Raw genomic sequence first — 21,497 nt, forward strand, 5'->3', positions numbered from 1 at the left:
TTTCCATGTTGTCATGGATCAACTTGTCAAATGGTAGAATCAGTTTACCTTGAGGATGAGAAAAGTATAACTGAGAGATCATTCTGCATTAGTGAGTCCTAGAAAGCACCTCTAATCACAAGAAGTAGGGCATTTGGGTGACATATGGGTTTTTCTTTTCAGATTTGCAAGTTATTTTTCCAAAATACAAGGATAGACAAAAACCTAGAATGCCTTTTGAAAATTCTTTACAGCGATGACTGAAACCATGCTTCATCCTGTAATTTAAATCTTGAGGGAAAGGGTTTTGTTGTCGTTGTTGTTTTTTTCTTAATACATATATATTTTTAAACTTTTATTTATTTATTTTTAAAAGAGAGAGACAGAGAGCATGAGCCGGGGAGGGGCAGAGAGAGAGTGGGAATAGAATATCCAAAGGTGGCTCTCCATGGACAGCAGAGAGCCTGATGCAGGGTTCGAACTCAAGAACTGCGAGATCATGACCTGAGCCAAAAGCAGACACTTAACCAACTGAGCCACCCAGGCTCCCTGTTCTCCTTGTTCTTATAGCCTTATATCCCTGAAATACACCAAAGCATAAGATAGATAGATGATAGATTAGATTAGATAGATAGATAGATAGAGAATGTAAGAAATGTTAATGTATATTTAATTGTCTTAAAATGGAATAATCAAAAGGTGTTGAGCTTTGTGGCTTTGGAAAGTCTCGTAGGTCACTAAGGTTCTTAAAACATTCTTTGTTTCAACCTGGAAGGCATAAGTAAACAGTATACAAATTTCAACATACAAACTATTCAGATGGGAAGGTTGGAATCGTTTATGTTATTTATCCTCAAAACTTAAAGGATGCTAATAACTGGTCTCTACCGATGTCCCGTGACAAATTAGAGGTTTTCACCTGAAATTTCAGATACCTTTTTTTCTCATGTTGCTCTCCCTCATTTGCAAAAGACTGCACACTCTGGTCTTCCTCACTAAAAAATGCAACAACCTGCATGTAAATTTTTCCTCTGGAAAAGGGCAAAGACATACCAGAGGAAGAGTGGCACTTGAATTCAGAAACTGAACAACCCCAGTGTGGTCCCAGGAACAGCAAGTCCAACAATGTCCCTGGAAGCTTCCAGCAATAGGGTCTCTTAGCTGCATAGGAAAGATGGAGCCACCCTGCCCAGAGGTGCAGATAAGAGGCTGTGGGGTGTCTCCTCGGTTCTCTGTGAGGAGTCGGTCAAAGAAGCACTGCGAGAACCAGGACAATCTTCTCCACTCTGACCAGCAAGCCCCAGACCGCATCTCTACGTCTCCCACTTACAGGAGATTAAGGGGCAATGTCTGTGGAGCATCACACTGCTGCCTCAGCAAGAGACCTAGGAAGTGCTCACCTGGAAGGAGCCTGGAAGCCAGCAGGAGCCTGCAGGCTCTCCATGTTACCTCTCCAAGAGTCCGCCTGGAAGCCCAAAGAATTCTTCACATTCTCTATCGCCCTTGAGACTCCAACCAAGATTCCCTCCAGATCCCCAAAGGTCCTCAACACAACTGGCTCATTTGAACCCCTTCTCCTATCTATGGCCATACCACCCTGAACACATCCAATCTTATCTGAACCCCTTCCCCTGCTTCAGCCCATCAGTAGGGGGTCTTTTTCCCAGGCCTCTCTTCCAGAGAGAGGAAGCCACTCACCACCCAGCCCTGCCACAAGGCCTCCTGGTTCTCGGGTAATACGGTGTCGGACCTCCCATGCTCGATCAGAGCACTACAAGGCAAGATGGGTCTCTGGGTTGCCATATTACCCCAAATGCCACGAGGTCCTATGATGGGAGACAGCACAGGAAGTCACACACTTTTCAGGACATGTTGGCTCCAAGTAGTTTGGAGAAGAGGGAGAACAGAGGTCTAGTTCACTTTCTTCTTCTAGAGTAGAAGGTCAGGTTAGCGATGGTCTGCCGGCCATTAGGTATAGTAAAGGCAGCCCTCTTGCGATCCAGGCCATTGAAGACAACCTGGTAGGGCTGGTTTAAAAGCAGAGAAAGAACAAATTGTTCAAATATCTAATCTTCTCCCCCTCCTCACTAAAAAGAAAATATCCAGAACATTTTAGCTAGGAAAGTTCATTGCCTCTCTTTTCCAGATGTCTGCTTTCGAATTTGGGGTAGATTTAAGCAAAACTGAAACATACATTTGAAAAACTTATTTCAGAGAGAATTGCACCCAGCCAGCTGGGCACGTCTTTATTTTCTCTAATGCTGTGAAAACTGTCCACTGCTGACTTTTCTCTCTCTGTGGCTGTTCTGACATAGCAAACCTGATGGCACATTAATCAGGGCACTTTGCTTTACAGCCCCTGAGTTGCTTAACATTTATGGGTGACAGAGTTTTAATTTCAAGAGTCTCCTTGAAGGCAGAGCATTTTGCTGTGGCTTTTTGGGGCAAGGTATGACGGCCACATGCGGTCATGGTTTTCATTTTGAATTGCCAATGACTTGGCCCTGTGGCTTAATTAACATCCACTTAGTAATTGGTTTTGTCAGGCTGAGAAAATATAAAGGCCAGAAATATTCAACAGCTCTTCAAAGAGAAACTCAGAGGACAAGGATAAAAACAGCAAGATGCTCTGTTTGAAGCTAGGACGACCTTTCAAAGGTCTCTTCTGACAGATCGTGTCTGTATTTGAGAAGCAGGTAGGCTGTGTCAGAAACCAGCTCTGGATTTTCAGCATGGTCCCCAGGGATGCGCCGGGGGGCTTGCCATTCTTCCCGGGGATGAAGAGCCTCTGTGACAGCAAGGGAAAGATCCATGCTCAGTTTCACCCACCCCGTTTGCAAGCTGGGCAGGAAAGCCCTTATTTCACTTGGAAAGTCACAGAGAAATTGTCAGGAAGTAGCCATTGTTTTATTACAGGACCTCGATCCTCAAGCAAAATATTACTGTTTTCAGTCGGAGGAATGAGATCCGTTTATGCCATCTTTGTTGATCCTAACCCTCTTAACCCCAGTTGACCTAAACATATCGACTAAGGCTGAGGACATTTACAAAGCCACACGGGAAAATGCAGATTATCGCGTTAGTGTTTCCATTAGCTATTCCTATATGACCAACCACCCCGAACCTCAGGGGCTTAAAACAACAACCAGCTATTTTTTCTTATGTATCTGTGCATCTATCAGGTGTGAGTTGAAGTAGGCTGGTCTCAGCTGGGTAGATCCATTCTGCGTGTTCCTCATCCTTTTCATGGAACCAAAGGGTATATTCTTCTTATGGTGAAAGGAGAGGTTCGGGAAGACACTTGCAGCATGGGCTCGGTGTCTGTCCTAATTCTACTGGCCAAAGCAAGTCACATGACTGAACTCAGTGGGGGTGGGGTAGGAAATTATGTGTCACCTACATGGGAGAACACGGAAGTGTTACTTGGTAAAGGGTGTGGATACAAAAGTTGGTGAAGAATGGAATTATTGATACAAATCTTCTACAAACACAAATGAGAATAAAGCTCTAAAATAATACCTGATTCAGGTGTGTCAGAGGAAGGGAAAGAGAGAGCAGTCTCAGAGGAAGATGATGATGTTAGAGTCGATCATGCAGAGTCTAATAGGGTGTTTGGGATTTTGTTCCTTACCCTAAGAGCAGTCTGAAACCACTGACTGGACGGACATGGCCAGATGGATAAAGGGTAGACATGACATTTAGGTGAGAGAGGACTCCAGCAGAACAATTAGAATGTTCAGATATGAGAAGTTAGTAGGCTAGGCTCTGATGAACACACTGGAATTAAAAAGAAGTATTTCAGTTGAGGAGGTATTAGGAGGTAGAATCATCTAGACTTTGGGAATAGTAGACCATCAGGGTGAGAGGAAGGAAGTTGTCAAGAATGATCTCCAAGCTTCTGGCTTGCATCTCTGGGTGGCAGATAGTTCCACTGACCAATCTAGGTAACCATGTGTGGACGGGTGAGGGAGGAGAAGAATTGGGGAGGGCGGGTTATAGGTCTTGATGTCAAGTTTGGGCATCTGACCTCAGCTCAGGTCATGATGCGGTTCACAAGTTTGAGCCCTATGTTGGGCTCTGTGCTGACAGCTCAGAGCCTGGAGCCTACTTCGGATTTTGTCTCCCTCTCTCTCTGCCCCTCCCCCTCTCGTTCTCTCCGTCTCTCTCTCTCTCTCTCTCCTCTTTCTCAAAAATAAAACATTAAAATAAATTAAAATTTAAAAAAAAAGAATGCTTCCTAGAGCAGGTAAAATCTGTGTGTAGCTCTGATTATAAGATAAGTTAGCAGACATACAGTTTAAGTGATAGGACACAACCAGCCAGTTGCAAAAGATAGCAGGCAGGTAATTTTTACTGACATGCAGAATCTTTGTAAGATGATAACAAAACTAGTTTTGGTAAATTCAAAGGAACAACTTGGCAGGGAACCTGGGTGACTTAGTCAGTTACTTGTCCGATTCTTGATTTTGGCTCAAGTCATGATCTCACGGTGGTGACATTGAGCCCCGCATCAGGCTCCACACTGAGCATGAGCCTACTTAAAGTTCTCTTTCCCTCTGCCCCTCTCCCCTGCTCTGTTTTTTTCTCTCTCAAAAAAGTGTTTTTAATAAAATAAATGAATGAATGACTAAATAATATGTCTATTAAATGATATAAACCATGAGCTAGCAAACTACGGCCTCTGGGCCAAATTCAGTCCTCCATCTGTTTTCGTAAATAATTTCGCTGGAACACAGCCACACCCTCTGATTTGAAAACTTGTCTTGGCCGCTCTTACAAGTCAATGGCAGAGTTGCACTACAGTCATTACACAGACCATAGTGCCCATCAAAGCGTAAAATGTTAACAACCTGGCAGTTTATTAAAAAAGTTTGCTGACCCCTAGGATATTCAATGAAGAAGTGCTTGCCTATATGTGTATCAGTCAGTCACAACATTTTTTGCCTTATAGAATAGACATGAACCCTTTTGTAAAAATACTGATTCTTCTTTTATTATGGGGTTTTAACATGTGGCCTGACAATTGAGCAGGCTCATCTCAGTTCTGAAATCAGCTCAGGGTTATGACCTTGATTCCAGGTTTTCGTGAACTTTTTTTTTCTTGCTGCCATTCCCTCTCTCCCCTCTGAACTCACACTCACTCCAAACCTTCTCCTATCACCAAAATACACCTTCTGGAAAAAAAGTCTTTATAGTTCATTCTTACTAAAGTGTGAAGGACTTTAGGCTTAAGGGATATCTGTGCTCATCTTTCCAAATAGAGCAGTGTATCCTTTCCTTTTGGGGGAGGAATTCCTCCTTAAACCTATGTCTAAGACACTGATGCATTTCTTTTCCATTTGTCCGCTTCCAGAGTCAAGACCTTCCTGAGGGCAAAGACCTCTTATTTACCTTTAATCTTTGTAAGGCGATGCCTAGGTCACGTAGTCGGTTGGCAGGCAGGCTGGCAGGTGACTTGACTTACAGTGTCACTTATCAATCCCTGATTTGTGTTTTGACAGAGGACATGACTTGAGGCCAAATGATGAAGGTGTGTTGGTGGGATTTCAAACATCAGGAAGCAAACAGGGAGATTTTATGGGCAGGGAGATCTTTCTAGCCCCCTTAAAATTTATAACAGAAAGCCGTCTGCCTCACTTAATTTTTCAGTCTTCCCTGAAGCTGAAAACGGAAATGGACAAACCACCTCTAGGAACCATGCTGGGCGTGTCTGACCACAGCAAACCCCTCAGGCATAGGCTCCTCTTAAGAATGTAACAGACCCCACCTACTCTCTCTGAGGTTTCCCTTAGGAATTTGACAAAAGACCTAAGTATGGCCCCAGACCACCCCTCATACAATGGAAATGAGCCAATCAGGAATGGACAACCCAGCACCTAGAGCTCTCGGGGTAGAACCTGAGAAGGAACAAGGGGGAAGGGAGGGGGTGGTGACCGGAACCTTATAAACAAGGACCCTCCCCTATACTCCTGGGGCATCACTTTGGAATGTCCCCTCTCTGTAAAAAGAGCTGTCCTACTATTCTCCTTTTCTAATCTTATATTCTAATAAATTTTTGCCTGCTGCTCATTTCGTGTCCACCTCTTCTTTCTTTGAAGCGGTGAGACAATGAATCCTGAGTATTGTGGTAAAAAGCCCTACAACAGTAACATTGGCACAAAACCCAAATAGCAAGATACTCAAAAATCTCTCGAGGAAGAAACCAGACAAAAACATTGAATGCCAGTAAGACATCCCCCACCCACCCCCCCACCCCCAAGTCAGATCTGAAGTAGCACAACATAGTGTTAGGGAGCTTTTAGAATCAAACTCCCTGAGTTTGAACCCTGTTTCTCTCTGGCAGTGTGGTCTCAGGCATGGTTTAACTCAAAACCTCAAAATCTTCAGCTGTGAAATGGGGATGCAAATAGTACTCATCTAATAGGCTTTGGATGTGGTAAATAGAGCAACACAAATATTAGTGTTTTGTTTTTTTTTAAACCATGTACTCATTCATTCATTAAGCACTTCCTGTATGCAAGTTACGGACCTATTCTTTCTAAGATATTCTGATCTCAGAGTAAAATGGTCTATCACCCGAAGTTCACCTGAGGTGTCTGAACATTAGATTCAATACAATGTCATATCCTCCACAGACTTTTATTTAAAACCTGACATACACGTAGCACTGTCTCTAAAGCTTGGGTGGCACCCAAGAGGGAGAACACCCTGTCCTGGCTCTTGCAGAGCCTAGAAGCTTGTTAGAAATGTATTAACTAGAGACTAATAGATTGTATATTGATCGTTGGGTTGTTTGGGGTTTTTTTAGCTGTTTTGAAAGATTTCACACTCCACAGCATCATATTTTACTGGATTGCACTTTCTCTTTTTCTCTCCATGTTATTGCGATATAATTGACATACAACATAGTGTAAGTTTAAGGTGTATATTACAACGATTTGATATATGTATATATTGCAAACTGATCACCACCATAAGTTTAGTTAACATCCATCACCTCATATAGTTGTAACTTTTTTGCCCTTTGTGGTAAGATAGACGGCATGTTGTTAATTAGTCAGAAGGCAAGACTGGGGTCTCAGGGAGGCTGAGCTGGGCGTGGCTGGAGGGCAAGGCTGCCGGCCAGCTTCCTTTCACAGCAGGAACCGTGTGTTACTCTTCCACTGGCATCGGCTCCTCTAGAATGGACGCTCCATGTACGCAGGGATCATGTCTGTTTTGTTCATTCCTATATCCTTAGTGCCTAGAACACAGCCTGGCGCATAGTGCATGTTTATTTAAGAAAAAAGGGGGCGCCTGGGTGGCGCAGTCGGTTAAGCGTCCGACTTCAGCCAGGTCACGATCTCGCGATCCGTGAGTTCGAGCCCCGCGACGGGCTCTGGGCTGATGGCTCAGAGCCTGGACCCTGCTTCCGATTCTGTGTCTCCCTCTCTCTCTGCCCCTCCCCCGTTCATGCTCTGTCTCTCTCTGTCCCAAAAATAAATAAACGTTGAAAAAAAAAATTTTTTTAAAGAAAAAAGGAAGTTAGTCGGTGAGTTAGTTAAGTTAGGACAAGCCTGGTAGGGGAAATTGTATGATCCTTTTTGTGTTTTGTATATTTTCTCCTCCGGATACTTTTCTCCCTCCAGCATCTTGTAACCTTCCCCATCTTCCCAGTCTGAATTGTGTTTCTCTCTTAAGTGTACCTAGAGTTGCTGGGCATTTGCACAAGTATTGCCTCTTCCCCCTGGGCTGTATTGCGACTTCCATTCCACAAGGATAGTAGCCTGAAAAGCTGGCGAGAGCGGGCAGCTACCCGTACCAGCAGCTGCCCTGGGGCCTGGCCCGCACGTGTGTTTGGTAACTACTGCGGGGTGAGCCCTGGAGGTCACAGCTTTGGGAGTTCTCCACACTGATGAGACTCCACAGGCTGGCTCTGTTCTGTGTTGAAACTGGCTTGTCAGGGATGAGTCTTCTGTATGTTCACTCCACATTCATGAAGGGGCCACTATGTATCAGGCCCTGGACAAGAGCCACAGGCTCACTGTCCTTTCTGAAGTCTCAGTTGGATTCTAGAAAATGGAATCTTTTGGAAATGGAAATTTCCAAAAATGGAAAGTTGAGCTGGAAATTATAGTCAAACAGGAAAAGGAACGTTCCCAATTATCTTCTGAGACTCGTAATGGAAAAATATATCCCAGATTTCACCGACTGGCAATCTGTCATTTCTCTGTTGATTATTTTAAAAGGGGATATTTGGGGCGCCTGGGTGGCTCAGTCAGTTGAGAGTCCAACTCTTGGTTTTGTCTCAAGTCATGATCCCAGGGTCGTGGGATCAAGCCCATGTGAGGCTCCGTGCTGAGTGTGGCACTTGCTTAAGATTCTCCCTCCCTCTGCCCCTCTCCACAGCTCATGTGCTCTCTCTCTCTCTCTTTCTCTCTCTCTCTCTCTCTCTCTCTCTCCCTTTGGCCCTCTCTCCCCTGCCTATTCTCTCTCTTTAAAAATAAAATTAGGGGCAACTGGGTGGCTCAGTCCATTAAGTGTCCAGCTTCGGCTCAGGTCATGATCTCACGGTTTGTGGATTCAAGCCCCACGTCAGGCTTTGTGTTGACAGCTCAGAGCTTGGAGCCTGCTTCGGATTCTGTCTCTCTTTCATTCTGCCCCTCCCCCTCTCATTCTCTCTCTCTCTCTCTCTCTCTCTCTCTCTCTAGAATAAACATTAAAAATAATTAAAAAATTAAAATTAAAAAATAAGAAAAAATAAAAGGAGATAGATATTTTTTAAGATTGTTGCTGATTCTTAATTTGCTCCTCTTGTATAATCAACCCATAGTTCTAAGCAAGCATTCCAAATTGCACTGTCTCTCTTGCATAGAGTAAAACACCATGGTTCTTAAAATAGAATACCTACCTTGTCTAGTCACACAATTACTGGAAAACCACCTGCTGGAAAAGGTGTATTTACCATGAATTTTACTATCAGGCAAGGATATCACATCCGAGGAATGCAGCCTGATGAGCTTGCCTGGTAAGAAAGAAACCACTGGGCAACATTCATAGCAGGAGGAAGAGTTAGATTATGCCTTATCCAAAATATAGTACCTTCAATAAGATTTTTACGTCATTAAGACACACATATCACCATAGGGCAGCAAGTAACCCCCGTAATCTCTAGTATTTTTCATTATTTTCCTTTAAAATTTGCACCCAGGAATTAGAAGCCAACAGTTCTTGGTTTAAGCCCATTGCAAAAAAATGCAAATGATGCACTAGTCATATTTCTAAAGGAGGAGCTTTAATTATTCATCTTCAAACATTTCTGCCAAGATAAAGGTCACTGTATAATTACTGCTCCCACCCACTGGCCACTGGCATGGAAACTGAGAGCAGTGCTCCTAAATCCTTGATTCACCAGAGACAGAAAGGGTCTCACTACAGGTGTTTTCCACATAAGGAAGCTGAGGCCCAGGAAGACCCCATGCCAAGGTCAAACGTAATGAAGGTCAGAGTTGGGAATCAAGTTGGCCAGTGCCCTTGCCACTCACTCGCACTACCCCCTTTATTAGTTTTCTGTGGCCTCTATAATAAATTACCACTAACCAGGAGACTTAAACAAAGAGAAATTTACGCTTTCACAGTTCTGGAAGCCAGAAATCCAAAATCAAGGAACTGGCAGAGCTGGGCTCCTTCCGAAGGTTCTAGGGAAGGACCTTTCCTTGCTTCTTCATCCGGGTGTTCCTTGGCTGGGGCTGCACCACTTTAATCTCTGCCTCTATCTTCAGATAACCTTCTTTCCTCTCTATGTCTATTCTCACCCTGTCTCTTATTAGTACACGTGTAGATGGATTTAGGGCCCACCCAGATAATCCAGAACAATCTCATCTCTAGTTCTTTCATTTAATTACACCTGCAAAGACTTTAGCCAAATAAGATCCCAGGTACGGGTTCCAGAGTTTAAGACATGGACCTATCTTTCGAGGAGCTTCCATTCAACCCACTCCGTTTCTTCTTCTACCCAATGTAACCATCATTATATCAATTAAAAAATAAATAAATAAATGTAGTGCTCTAACATGGTTTGTAGTATCTTTCTCTTCCCCCTATTTACAAGTCCAACTTGCATATTTAAACTTTGAATTCTGGCTCTGTGTTCACTAGCAAGGCAACCTTAAGTAAGTTGTTTATCTTTCCCTATAAGCTTCAGCTTTCTTGGCTCTAGAATGAGAACAGTAAATTCTACTTTGCAGGGTGCTTGGGAAAATCTACATGATAATGATGTTAAAATACTTAAGTGGCCAATAAGTGCCAGCTGATTTTAAATTAGAATAAAATATTTACCAAGACCAATCTGTTCTTTACCATGTGTATGCATTGGAGGTCCACGGTATGGGGGTTGGGGACACATCTCCACCAGCCAGGAACTTTTCTGGCACTAACGTGTAAGAGTAGGCTCATTGTTGACTGTTGATGCATGGGTGTGTGGCCTGCTCAGCAGTGGGAGGAGAATTCTCTGGATTCTCTAAATTGTTGCTGTCCCAGCCCACACCACGGACCTTTGAATCTTCAGTGGAAGATAGAATAAGGAGACGTTCTGGTACCAGAAAGGAGACAAGATTATTCCAGCAACTATGGGACTAGTCCCTTGGGATATGACTCCCCTGGGGCAACGCAACTCAGGATTAGAGTGGTTGTGTTTGGGTTTCTGGATGCTGTGTGGGGTGGAGAGGGAGGGGAGGGGGGATAGGCCGACCAGCCCAAGAGGGCTGCAAAGTCTGGGTCAGGTACCTGGTTACACAACCTCCTGGGTCCAGAATTTCATCCTGAAGCAAATAACCAGAATAGCCAAGCATCGAACGAGCAAACAAAAAAGAAAAATGCGTTTCTCAAGGATGTTTGTTTAGTTGTGCGCTTCCAAACAAATAAAGGCAGCATAAGTTATACTGTATTTACACAGAGACAACAGACTGCCAGCCACACCCCAAACCCCAAACATGTTTGTATTTATTGTTAGTCCATCTCCTAGTCTGACCTCTCTGTGAGGAAATTAGGTTTCAAAACCTTCCTTCCACCCCCTTCCACACAGTATGCCACTACCCTATGCACACACCATTTTGTTTGGGAGAGGGAAATAAAAAATTCTGAATTTGTTCCAGTAATTGTTTCTAGTGAATAATCAGTCCAGAACTAGACACAAGGATCCTGCACGCATGCTATTTTTCCATAGAAAGCAATTCTATTTGTAAGAACAAAACGAAGATAACCAGTTTGGAATCACCAACACCCCTCTTACCATGAGACCTAAATTCAAAGTCATTCTGAATTCTCTGCAACCATTTGCATTAACGTCATTAATCCAATGATCCTAACAGGCCTGGCTGCCACAGACATGGGGTTCTTGAGAGAGTACCCAGAAATCTAATCCACTGTCAGGCATGGGTGATGCAGGGGCAGGTTTTCTATACCAATTCGTGTCTCTTCATGTTACTATATGCAGATGTTCTTTCTTATTGTTTTCCTAGGTCTTCATATAATTACCCTGTGGTTCTTGATATTTTTATTAACCCATGGCTGCTTCTTATGAACATAAAAGGGCCATGTCCACACAGATTCTGTTTTCCCCTTCCAGGGCATGCCCACCTTTCCAGAATGAGCATCATTGGGTTTTGAACACCAAGGCAACAAAGCCGAGGTCAGGGCTCAAGGGCTGTGCCAGCCAGTTGTCTTCCCCCTGCTCCATATGTGCAAACTGAACTCCCAAACCTGGCCTGTGTGCTCCTAAATGGATGCTTTATGTCAGAAGGTATCCTGGATAAGGTAGAAATGGATAGAGTAATTTAACTACCTCTAATGAGGGGGGGGGAGGGGGGAGGAGGATTCATACTGCACTTTGTTGTTGTGAATGCATATGATTATTTATTTATGACTTAGAATGGGAAAGCACATTCATTAGAGGACTGTCTGTGTATCTTTCTATAGATCAACGTGTCTATTCCTTTAAGAAGCTTATTTGAATACCTGCTCTATGTCAAGTGCTATGCGAGGTACTTGGGTTCTGTAATATATAAGACACAGCATAAGCCTTCCTGAAATCATTATAGAGTAAAAAGACAAGGTGAGGGTAGAAGAGGGAGGGAGAGAGAGGGATGGCTCTTCCTGAGAGGATCAGAACAGACTTTTGGAGGAAGAGAGTCAAAGCTGGAATTTAGACATGTATGTGGGTTTGTTTGCCAGGCAAAATGGAGATCGGAAGGCAGATGGGAGCTACCTGAGCCAAGGTGTGGAGACGTGAAGGGCAGGGTACATTTAAAGAACAGCGAGCAGCTTGCTATCACTGGATTACACATTCTGCAAGAGTTCATATCAGGAAACGACAAATGACGATTCTGGGCGTGTGAGAACCCTCACATGAAATGCTTATGTTTCATTTATTCAAGAAATGTTTGTTGAGCTCATACTAAACAGAAGGATTTAGAACAGGAGCTAGGAGCTTAGGGTAAGGGAGGAGATAAGACATAAATCTGCAAACCACCTTATAAAGTAAGACACTTTCCACGAGGGAGGCAACATCAGAGAGGTATTTCATTCGTGTGCCTCAATAACGATGGATTGAATACTAAATGGATACTCACTACATTAAGAAATAAGACATGTTTGGCAAGGAGCTGGCAATCTAGTAGAATAAATAGAACATCATATCACAGTTTATTCAATAAGCAATGTAATAGCATTTATTGACAGCTTACTAAGTAAGTTCCAGACACCGATCTAAGTGCTTTATGTTGATTAACTTCAATCGTCCTCACCCAATAGGTAAATATCATTATTGTCTACGTTTCACAAATGGCAACATCAGGCCCAGAGAGGTTATTAACTCCCTCAATCACAGCTAAGATTAAAATCCAGACAATTTGTCTCTACATTCTTACCCATCACTCCAGAGAACTATGAAAGCAGGGGAGAGAAACACAAGCCAGCCTAGACATGGCTGGGGAAGACTCGTCCTTTTATTCCACGAGTAGTTATAGGATTATAGTTATAGCTTATAGAATCTTAGGAAACTACCAAACTTCTGATACTCACCAGATTATGAAACATCTAGAGTTCAAGTTCAAGGGTAAACCTTTTCCCCAAAATCCAACTAGGTTACATTTCTCACTCACATGATTAAAATTTTTCCATGCCCCATCCAATCCAGGTTCATCTATCCCCTCAAATACCAACTCTAATCATATGCTTCTAGGATCTTTATCAAGAGAAGTATAAATTTAATGGGGAAACTGCTAATATTTCTTTTCAGGGATCCCCTTACAGGCTCCCAGCATTTTATGTTATCTAATGGCTTTGGAATGACACTGTGAAAATTCCTGGCCGGATGTGCAAACTGTTCATTTATTATGTATCAGTCGAATTATCTTACATCCAATGAAATTAGAATATATTTCTCATTCAAATCACTGTAACTTTTCCATCTCCTAATTCAGCCCCCTCTATCCTCATAACCACTATAGGCATTGGGTTGGCAAATAGCAAGAAGGGGAGAATTGTAAGAAGTTAATGATTTTCGAATCATCTCTAATGATCTTATTATGAAACCTCATCATATATAGATGGTAAAAGAGTCACAAGAGGTCCAAATGCCAAAAGATGACCTTGTTCTTAGAGAAGAAAGTCCAGGATGGAGAGATCTGTGTAAGTTAGGATAGCATTTGCCTGCAGGTAACAGAATCCAACTAGAATGACCTAGACAAATAAAGAGTGTTTCTCCTGTAATATGACCAGAGCCCAGGCCAGGTGTCAGCAACCTGCCAGGCTCCTTCTGTTTTTCTGTTCTGCTGTTATCTTTGCAAGACCACTGGTATGCTTTCAGATATCAAGCCATATTCCAGACCACAAGAAGAGCAAAGATCAGGGATGCCTGGGTGGCTTCGTTGGTTGAGTGTCATGACTTGGGTCATGATCTCACAGTTCATGAGTTCGAGCCTCACCTCAAGCCCCATGTCAGGCTCTGTGCTGATAGCTCAGATTCTGTGTCTCCCTCTCTCTGTACCTCCCCTGTTTGCTCTCTGATTCTCTCTTTCAAAAATAAATAAACATACCATATATATAAATATTATATATATTTTTTTTAATATATATTATGGCTATATGTATATATAAAAGACAGAAGCTACCAACTCTGTCCCCTTTGAGAAAGTTTTTCCAGAAGCCGCATCCTGCAACTCCTGCTTAAACCTCATTGCCATATTTGAGTCACATGGCCTCAGAGCAAGTCAGCATGTTAATTCTGCACCTGCCGCCAAGCAAAGCAGGGTTTTTGTAGCAAGAAAAATGGAGAGCACACATGTTGGGTTAGCGCCTAGCAGTACCTGCACCATTATCTTAAAATTTTCCAATGAAGATAATAGAGAGGGAGAAGACCAGAGAAAGATCAAGTCAAAACAGATTTTAAAACTCAAGGGCACACAGCTAATTAAACACCAGCCTAATGTGAAGTATTTTCCCTTTTAAGTTACTTAACAGATAATCCCTGGCCCTAAATCTCACAAGATGACTAGGAGTCGGGCTTGGGGAGGACAGGAAGAGGGCAAACACCGCCAGTGTGGGCCGCTCTGTGTGGAAATTACAATCCATTCCCTGTTTCCAGAAAACAAATTGCAAAGTAAGGAATATCAAGAAGGTAAATGGGCCACATCATGAGAGGCTCATGTGTGTGCTTAAAAACATGTCTTTCTGGTACAAGACAAAGAGCCACTGAAGTGTCTAAAGCCAAGAAGGACTTGGTCACGCATACATTTTAGATAACTTGGATTCCAAGGGGGGTGCTGGTGGCCACATCCATGGATCCTACTCACCTGGGAGGCAGTGTGCATCTTTTGCACATGATTTACTTCTGCCTTTGAGGGCTTTCTCCTGGTATCCTTCTGAGTCAGAACATTTCAGTCAGGTATGTTTGCATTGACATTTCCAGGTGAGCTCTCCCGTTTGCGGGTCAATCAAAATCGTGAATGGTCAATAAGCCTCCCAAAGGTGTTGAGTACATGCGAGTGAGTGAGTGAGTGTGTGTGTGTGTGTAAGAGAGAGAGAGAGAGAGAGAGAGAGATCACAGCCTTCCTGTGCTTGGAATGTGTAGTGGCCTCCAAGTCCTTCTGAGAAAGCGGCCATTAACCAGGCGGCTGGCAGTCATTTCCAGATGCCCAAAGGAGGCCCAAGGGAGGACCCTCTCTGTGTGCCAGCTCTAAGCTCTCCTTTCATCTCTCAAGCACAGGTTCTATGAGCATGGGCAGGGTTTTGCGGTGCTCAACTTCCCTGGACTTGAGGTGTTCCCGTGGGAACATTCTGGTGTCAGATGTAGCTGCAGATTACCTGTGCCACCCCCTTCTGCTACCGAATTCAGGTCCCATTTGCTCCTTCTCCTTTCACTGCAGACATGTCATGGGGACAGCTATTGTGACGAGTAGGGAAGGGGGTCTTCAAAATATTTCATAACTAATAGAACGTGTGCAGCAACCAGTTAGAATGCATGTGTCACCAATCAGGACAGGCATCGGCCATGAATTATTGGAACCAGCTGAGTACCAGTCTTGGTATTAGGCGTTAACTTACAGAGATGTATAAGGTATGGGTCTTCTCTCAAAATCTCCTCTTGTCAAATAATTTACCCCAGGTCTAGGACCTAGAATAGGTTCACCAGTGACAGTCACCATCGGGGAGCAGAATGCTCTCTCTGTGCTGGGGGGCACCTTCGCATCATTGTTGTATTGGTGACCCCACCTCCCTCCTGGCCTTCAGACTGGCACTGATTTTCCATCCAGGGTGGTGGCATGTGGAGGCAGAGGTCTTGGTGACAACAGATTACTGTTAGAGCAGATTAGAGAGGGGCAGGTTTAGGGCTAAATTGTCTGCATCTTCAACTTGGTTGTGAAAGAAAAGAACAATCATGCTGTTCTGGGGACATCCTCCATGAGTCTGAACGTGAACTTTGAAAGCTGAAGGTTATCCTTCCTGGTAGTCTTTAAATGGGTTTTGTTTTTAGCGGTGCCCTCTTTACAAAAGCATTCTTATTTGGAAATCCAATCCAGGTGGAATTGCATTGCTGGAAGCTGTGGAAAGTCCCACAGGCTCACCTTCAAGGCATCCCCAGAAGCCCTGGACCCCTGACAACACCAGGCTCATTCCTCATTCACAAAAGGGGGAAAGCGAGACTCGGAAGTGATCTAGGCCTGGTGTCGGACGGCTTGAGTCAGACAAATGGCACGTAGGCTTTTAACTGCTAACCATACCCTTCCTCCCCCTCCGTCCCCTTTCCCCCCTTCCCCCTCCAGCCAGCTTGCTTCGGCCACTCAGCATGGGCAGCGGCAGGTTCTGTGTGTGGAACCAGGAAGCCACTAGTGAATAAATCATAGCTAATATTTGTTTGCTCCTCACTCTTTAGGGATCCCTTTCACCTCTTCTGTCTTATATGACACAACAATCTGAAAGGGCGGACCTATGCCACCGACCATGCCTCCTCCCCTTGAGTAACCTCCCACTCACCCGTTCAAACTTCCGGATCAAAACACACCCGGTGACCTGCATAACAGGACTCCGACCCTTCCCCAGCCAATTGGCTGAGGCCACAGCCATTACCTCACCAACTGCCCCTAGACCCCAATAAAACCTTTGTGCTTTTGAAACTCGCTCTCTCTCCCTGGTATCTCACCGCTGTGTCGATGCAGGTAGGGGATTGAGCTCGAGCTAGCTCGAATAAATGCTCTTTTGCTTTTGCATCGGACTCGGCTCCCTGGTGGTCTTTGGGGATCACGAATTCTGGGCATAACAAATCCACATGAACATGTACTGTCTCGTAGGACATAATAACCCAAATGAAACAATCAAGTGGGGTTAAGCAATCTACTCAAGGACAGATCCCTAGAAATTAGAACTCATTCTAAACACAGCAGACGCTTAGCACAAGTTAGTACACTTTGAGAGCAAATGCTCTGCATGGATTAACACCCAGAGCAGTGTTTCCCAAAGACTGGTGGCCCCAGAGCAGAGCTTCCATATTAACTTGAGAAACTGTCAGAAATGCAGATTCCGGGGCCCATGCCAGACCTTTTAAATTAGAAACTTCAGGAGTGGAGCCCCAAACACAGCAACCTATTTTTTTTAACAAGACCTCCAGTTGATTCTGATGCCAGCTAAAAAGTTTGGGAACCTCCACACTAAGGAACACAGTCATATTTCGATCTCCCATGCAGCCCTTACTGGGGGGCCCTTTGAAGAGCAAATGGGAGATGTCCCTTCCCCTGGGACCTCAGACCTCAGCGGTAACTGGCCCTGCCTGCATTTATGTCAGGAAGGAGCCCAGGAAAGTCTGCACCATTCATGGTGCTTCTAAATCATACTAATTGTTCTCTCTTGTGTGCCTACCATCATGGGAAATACCACATAGTATAAGATATGCAACATCTTCCACGGTACCCCACCGCATCTCCTTTTCAAGGAGTTTCGAACAGAGTCTCCAAGTCCCAAAATCATGGTACGTGCAGTGCTTCCCAAGCTTTGATGTGCAAATGTGTCATTTAAAGATATTGTTGAAATAGAGATTCTGTTTCAGCAAAACTCAGTACTTGATACAGATAATAAGATTGTGGATTCAATAAAGACTTTCAAGCTTCTCCTGAACACTTGTGTCTCTTCCCCAAGGCCCTAAAATTATCCCCAAAGTTAGAAAAGCAGAGAGAAATTTGCTAAGACCAGAGACCCCAATTATTGCCGTTCAAATTGGACATAATAATTTACCACTGGGCATTCGAGGGCTAAGAGTTGCGAAGCTGATTCGTCCCTACCGAGATTCCACCATCTCCCCTTTAAAAAGATCAATAAGGTGGTCAGAATGAGCGAGATAATCAGCTAGACAGTTGCCTTTCAGGGTTCCAGTAGGAAAAGTCCCTCAAGCGCATCCTTTGTAGTAAATGCTGCTTGGGTAATTGCTTCTATTTGATTGAAGTATTCTGCAGAGTCTCCTGATGAATTTAATAGATAGGAGACAGACCCACAAGACATTCATTTTGTAGACTGAGTCATCAGAGCATTTCGTCTAAACCTAAGAGACAGTTCCCAGCTTTTTCTGAGTAGCATTGCAAGTTGATGCAAATGACATAAAAATCGAGAGGCCAGAATCTAATCCCCACTTCCTGATAATCCCCAAAATGACTTTCTTCTCAATTGAAAGAAACTCCCAAGGATTATTTGGATGGTGGTCAAGGACAATAGGGCTCCTATTTCAGGAGTCCTCCTAACCACACCTGGGGATTATCAGGTCCATGCAATCTCCATGTATCAAGTCTGGCCAGGCTACTGAAGTTGCAGGTGCTGGCCTGGTGTATGGTAGAATGGTAGAAACAGGACTTTCTGACTTCAAGAAATTACTGGACATCTTTAACGCAGTTCATAAGTTTCTCCTCAAGTGATGGGGGAAGAAAGCTAAACAATACTACAAGAGTAAAGAAGCAGGGCAATGTCACCTTAAGGTAGCCAGAGGACATCGACCTTTAAGTTGTGACATTGCTTTATTTGCTCATCTGCATAAATATAAATATTCATTCTGTGATTCTCAAGAGGAGAATCAAAGCAGGATAAATTCTGTTGGGCTTATTTGAAAGGGCAGGTTTAGTAAACCGCTGTAATGATCTGTCACCAGTTACTTGAATTACTAATATATGTTCTTTCATTTCACCTGGCAGAATCCAAAAAGCCAAGATGGTGTTTCTCCCAGAGAGGCACGGAGAGTGTTGCACATAGTCATTTTTGTTTCCATTAAGCCTCTGGTAGCTAAGAAAGTAAGAGATGGCCAAAGAGCCCCCTTCATCCCACTTTATCTTTGCGTGATAGCAGATGGCACGTGGAGTTTAACTGATATCATCGCATCCGTGACAGTGGCCGCAGAAGGTGCCAAATGATGCCATTTTGTGCAGCGAAACATGCTAATTGCCAGTGGCTAATGAGCTCTGCAAAAACAAACAAACAAACAAGGAATCCTAATATTGTGATGCTTCACAACCCCAGATTTACAACTTGATACAGCTTAGGAAACAGCCCGCTCGTTGAAGTAAACTTGCACAAGCGTATGCCCCAGCTTGCAATCAGCGCCATGCACATTGGGAACGCTGAAAAATTAATGAGCTATTACAGAAACACATTCCACACGTACACATCTACTTCTGGGAAAGCCAGCTGGATTAATCCTAATAGGTTTTTAAAATTCATTCTTGATTCCATCAATTATTGAAGAGTTATAAGTCAAGATCAATGATCCCTGGTTCTTTACTACCTCAGACAAGGACTGGCCATAATCCAGCCTTCAGGCCTGCTTCATTGACATATCGACACGCCTACAGCCAGCAGAGCGGTAGGCCTTATGGGTAGTGGCTGTGCCTCGTTCTAATAAAAAATCTACCCACGTGGCCTCCAATCAGTTTGTCATCCGTGGACACACACACACACTGATATTTTTTTTATAAGTCCTATAGTGAAATCAAAAGCCCTCTGAGGTTCCAATCTATGCTGTTCTGACTACTGCTCTGTGACCTTGGCCAAATGAATTACCCTCTCTCAGCTTCAGGTCTTTCCCTGTAAGGAAGGGATGGTAATAGTGCCTGTCTCATAAGGTGGTCATGATGAGTAAATCAGATAATGTTTGTAGGAGCTTACCACAGAGCTGGGCATGTGGTAGACACTCAGTCAGTACTGGCCACATTATTGGCAGTATTTTTTTAATTGGAATTTGTAAAACTACTTGTTCTCCTAACTGAATATATGAATGACTTTCACATAATTTTTTCAAGCATAAGAAATCTATATGAGTGTCTTCGTCAGCTTGGACTGCTATAACAAAATACCACAGACTGGCTGGCCGAAACAGCAAACACTTATTTCTCACATTCTGAAGGCTAGGAAGTCCAAGATCAAGGTGCCAGCATGGTTGAGTTATGGTGAGGGCTCTCTTCCTGGTTTGTAGGTGGCCACCTTCTCCCTGCAGCCTCACATGGCTGAGAGAGAGCACACTGGTATCTCTTCCTCTTTTTATAAGCACCCAGGTCCCATCACAGGGGCCCCAACCTCATGACCTCATCTAAACCTAATTACCTCCCAAAGGCCCCATCTCCAAATGTACCAATGCATTTGGCAGTTAGGGCTTTGACATACAAGTTTGGGAAAGACACATTCAGTTTGTAGGGACACAGTCTAAACATCACAAGCTTCAAATCATAAACTACTGGTTCAGTTCTGACACTGTTTGCACCAGGGTTGTTGCTCATCATTCATTCTCATTTAACCCTTCTTTAGGGACATGATTGGGCTGTTTTCCTGGCAGATCTGAGACTGCCTGCAGTGCAGCCTTTCCTGGGCTCCTTCCTCATAAAAATGGAGGCAGGGCCCATTACTAGTCGGGTGTGAGGTGCCAGGAGAAGGGGAATCTCCCACCAGCTCTTCTCCAGAACAGGGAAGTTCTAAGACCTGCCAGGGAGATAGAACGTGCCATCAGACGAGAGAGACTTACCTAAGGAAGGGATGCTCCTACAAGTCTACTCCTAGAAGATGTCCAATCTATTTTTAAATCTGACAGGTCTAGTTTTCCCCCTAAAGGAGCAACATGTTCCACATGTGCTGGGTGACTGTATGTGCCAAGCACTGGGCTAGATATCTAAGACACCAAGATGCCCTCTCCTAACTCACAATTAAGAAGGTTGGACTGACATGAAAATGAGAAAAAAAAGAACGTGCTAAATGGCTTGCACAATGTTGGAGGTGAGTAGGCAGTGGTGGAGATCCACAAAGAGAATAATTAGGGGAATGACAAAACGTTCAGCAAATGTTCTCAGTAGTGAAGGGAAATTCATTTCTTGAAGCCTCATTTTCAAAAGGATGCAATATTTTCTCCTCTTCAAATTGACTTGTCTACTCGCTCCTTCGTCTTTGGAGCCTTATTTATCAAGTAATTCATATCTCCATAAATGATAATCCACAAGAATATAACAAACGCACTGCTATGTTGTAACGGATTCCCCCAATCTATTACAGATTTTTCCTTTCTTGCCATCCTTCCTTCTCTCCTTCATTTCTTCCCAACGATCAACAGCAATATTAGTGGGGTGCTTGGGTGGCTCAGTCGGTTAAGCATATGACTCTTGGTTTCAGCTCAAGTCATGATCTCATAGTTTGTGAGACCCAGCCCCTCATCGGGCTCCACACTGATGGCGAAGAGCCTTCTTGGGATTCTTTCTCTGCCCCTTCTCTCTCCCTCTCTCTCTCTCTCTCTGTCTCTCTCTCTCTCAAAAATAAATATATAAACTTCAAAAAAACAATATTAGCAATAAAAGCAAACACATATATCATGTTTCCAGCTACCAGGCACTGATTCTGTTATACGTGTTCCTGTTTATATGTCACAGTTTACACATGTTGATTCATTAATTCTCACAACAATCCAACAAGGTAGGTCACATGACTATCCCCTTTTGCAAATGGGTAAGTCAAGGTTTGGAGAGGCTCAA

At 43.7% G+C, this 21,497-nt stretch overlaps 1 protein-coding gene across 1 annotated transcript in view; it reads left to right on the forward strand.

Moving 5' to 3' along the window:
- Window positions 1-1,153: 1,153 nt before the first annotated feature.
- The window catches only part of PLEKHG7 (pleckstrin homology and RhoGEF domain containing G7), a 59,716-nt gene continuing 39,372 nt past the window's right edge, over window positions 1,154-21,497 (forward strand). The window contains 8 exon segments of the mRNA XM_053447933.1: window positions 1,154-1,339; window positions 1,342-1,712; window positions 1,913-2,000; window positions 7,037-7,175; window positions 7,660-7,832; window positions 15,219-15,284; window positions 15,286-15,352; window positions 18,687-18,733. Coding sequence (XP_053303908.1) covers window positions 1,154-1,339; window positions 1,342-1,712; window positions 1,913-2,000; window positions 7,037-7,175; window positions 7,660-7,832; window positions 15,219-15,284; window positions 15,286-15,352; window positions 18,687-18,733 — 1,137 coding nt within the window.

This window comes from Prionailurus viverrinus, chromosome B4 (assembly GCF_022837055.1).
Source record: "Prionailurus viverrinus isolate Anna chromosome B4, UM_Priviv_1.0, whole genome shotgun sequence".
NCBI lineage: Eukaryota > Metazoa > Chordata > Mammalia > Carnivora > Felidae > Prionailurus > Prionailurus viverrinus.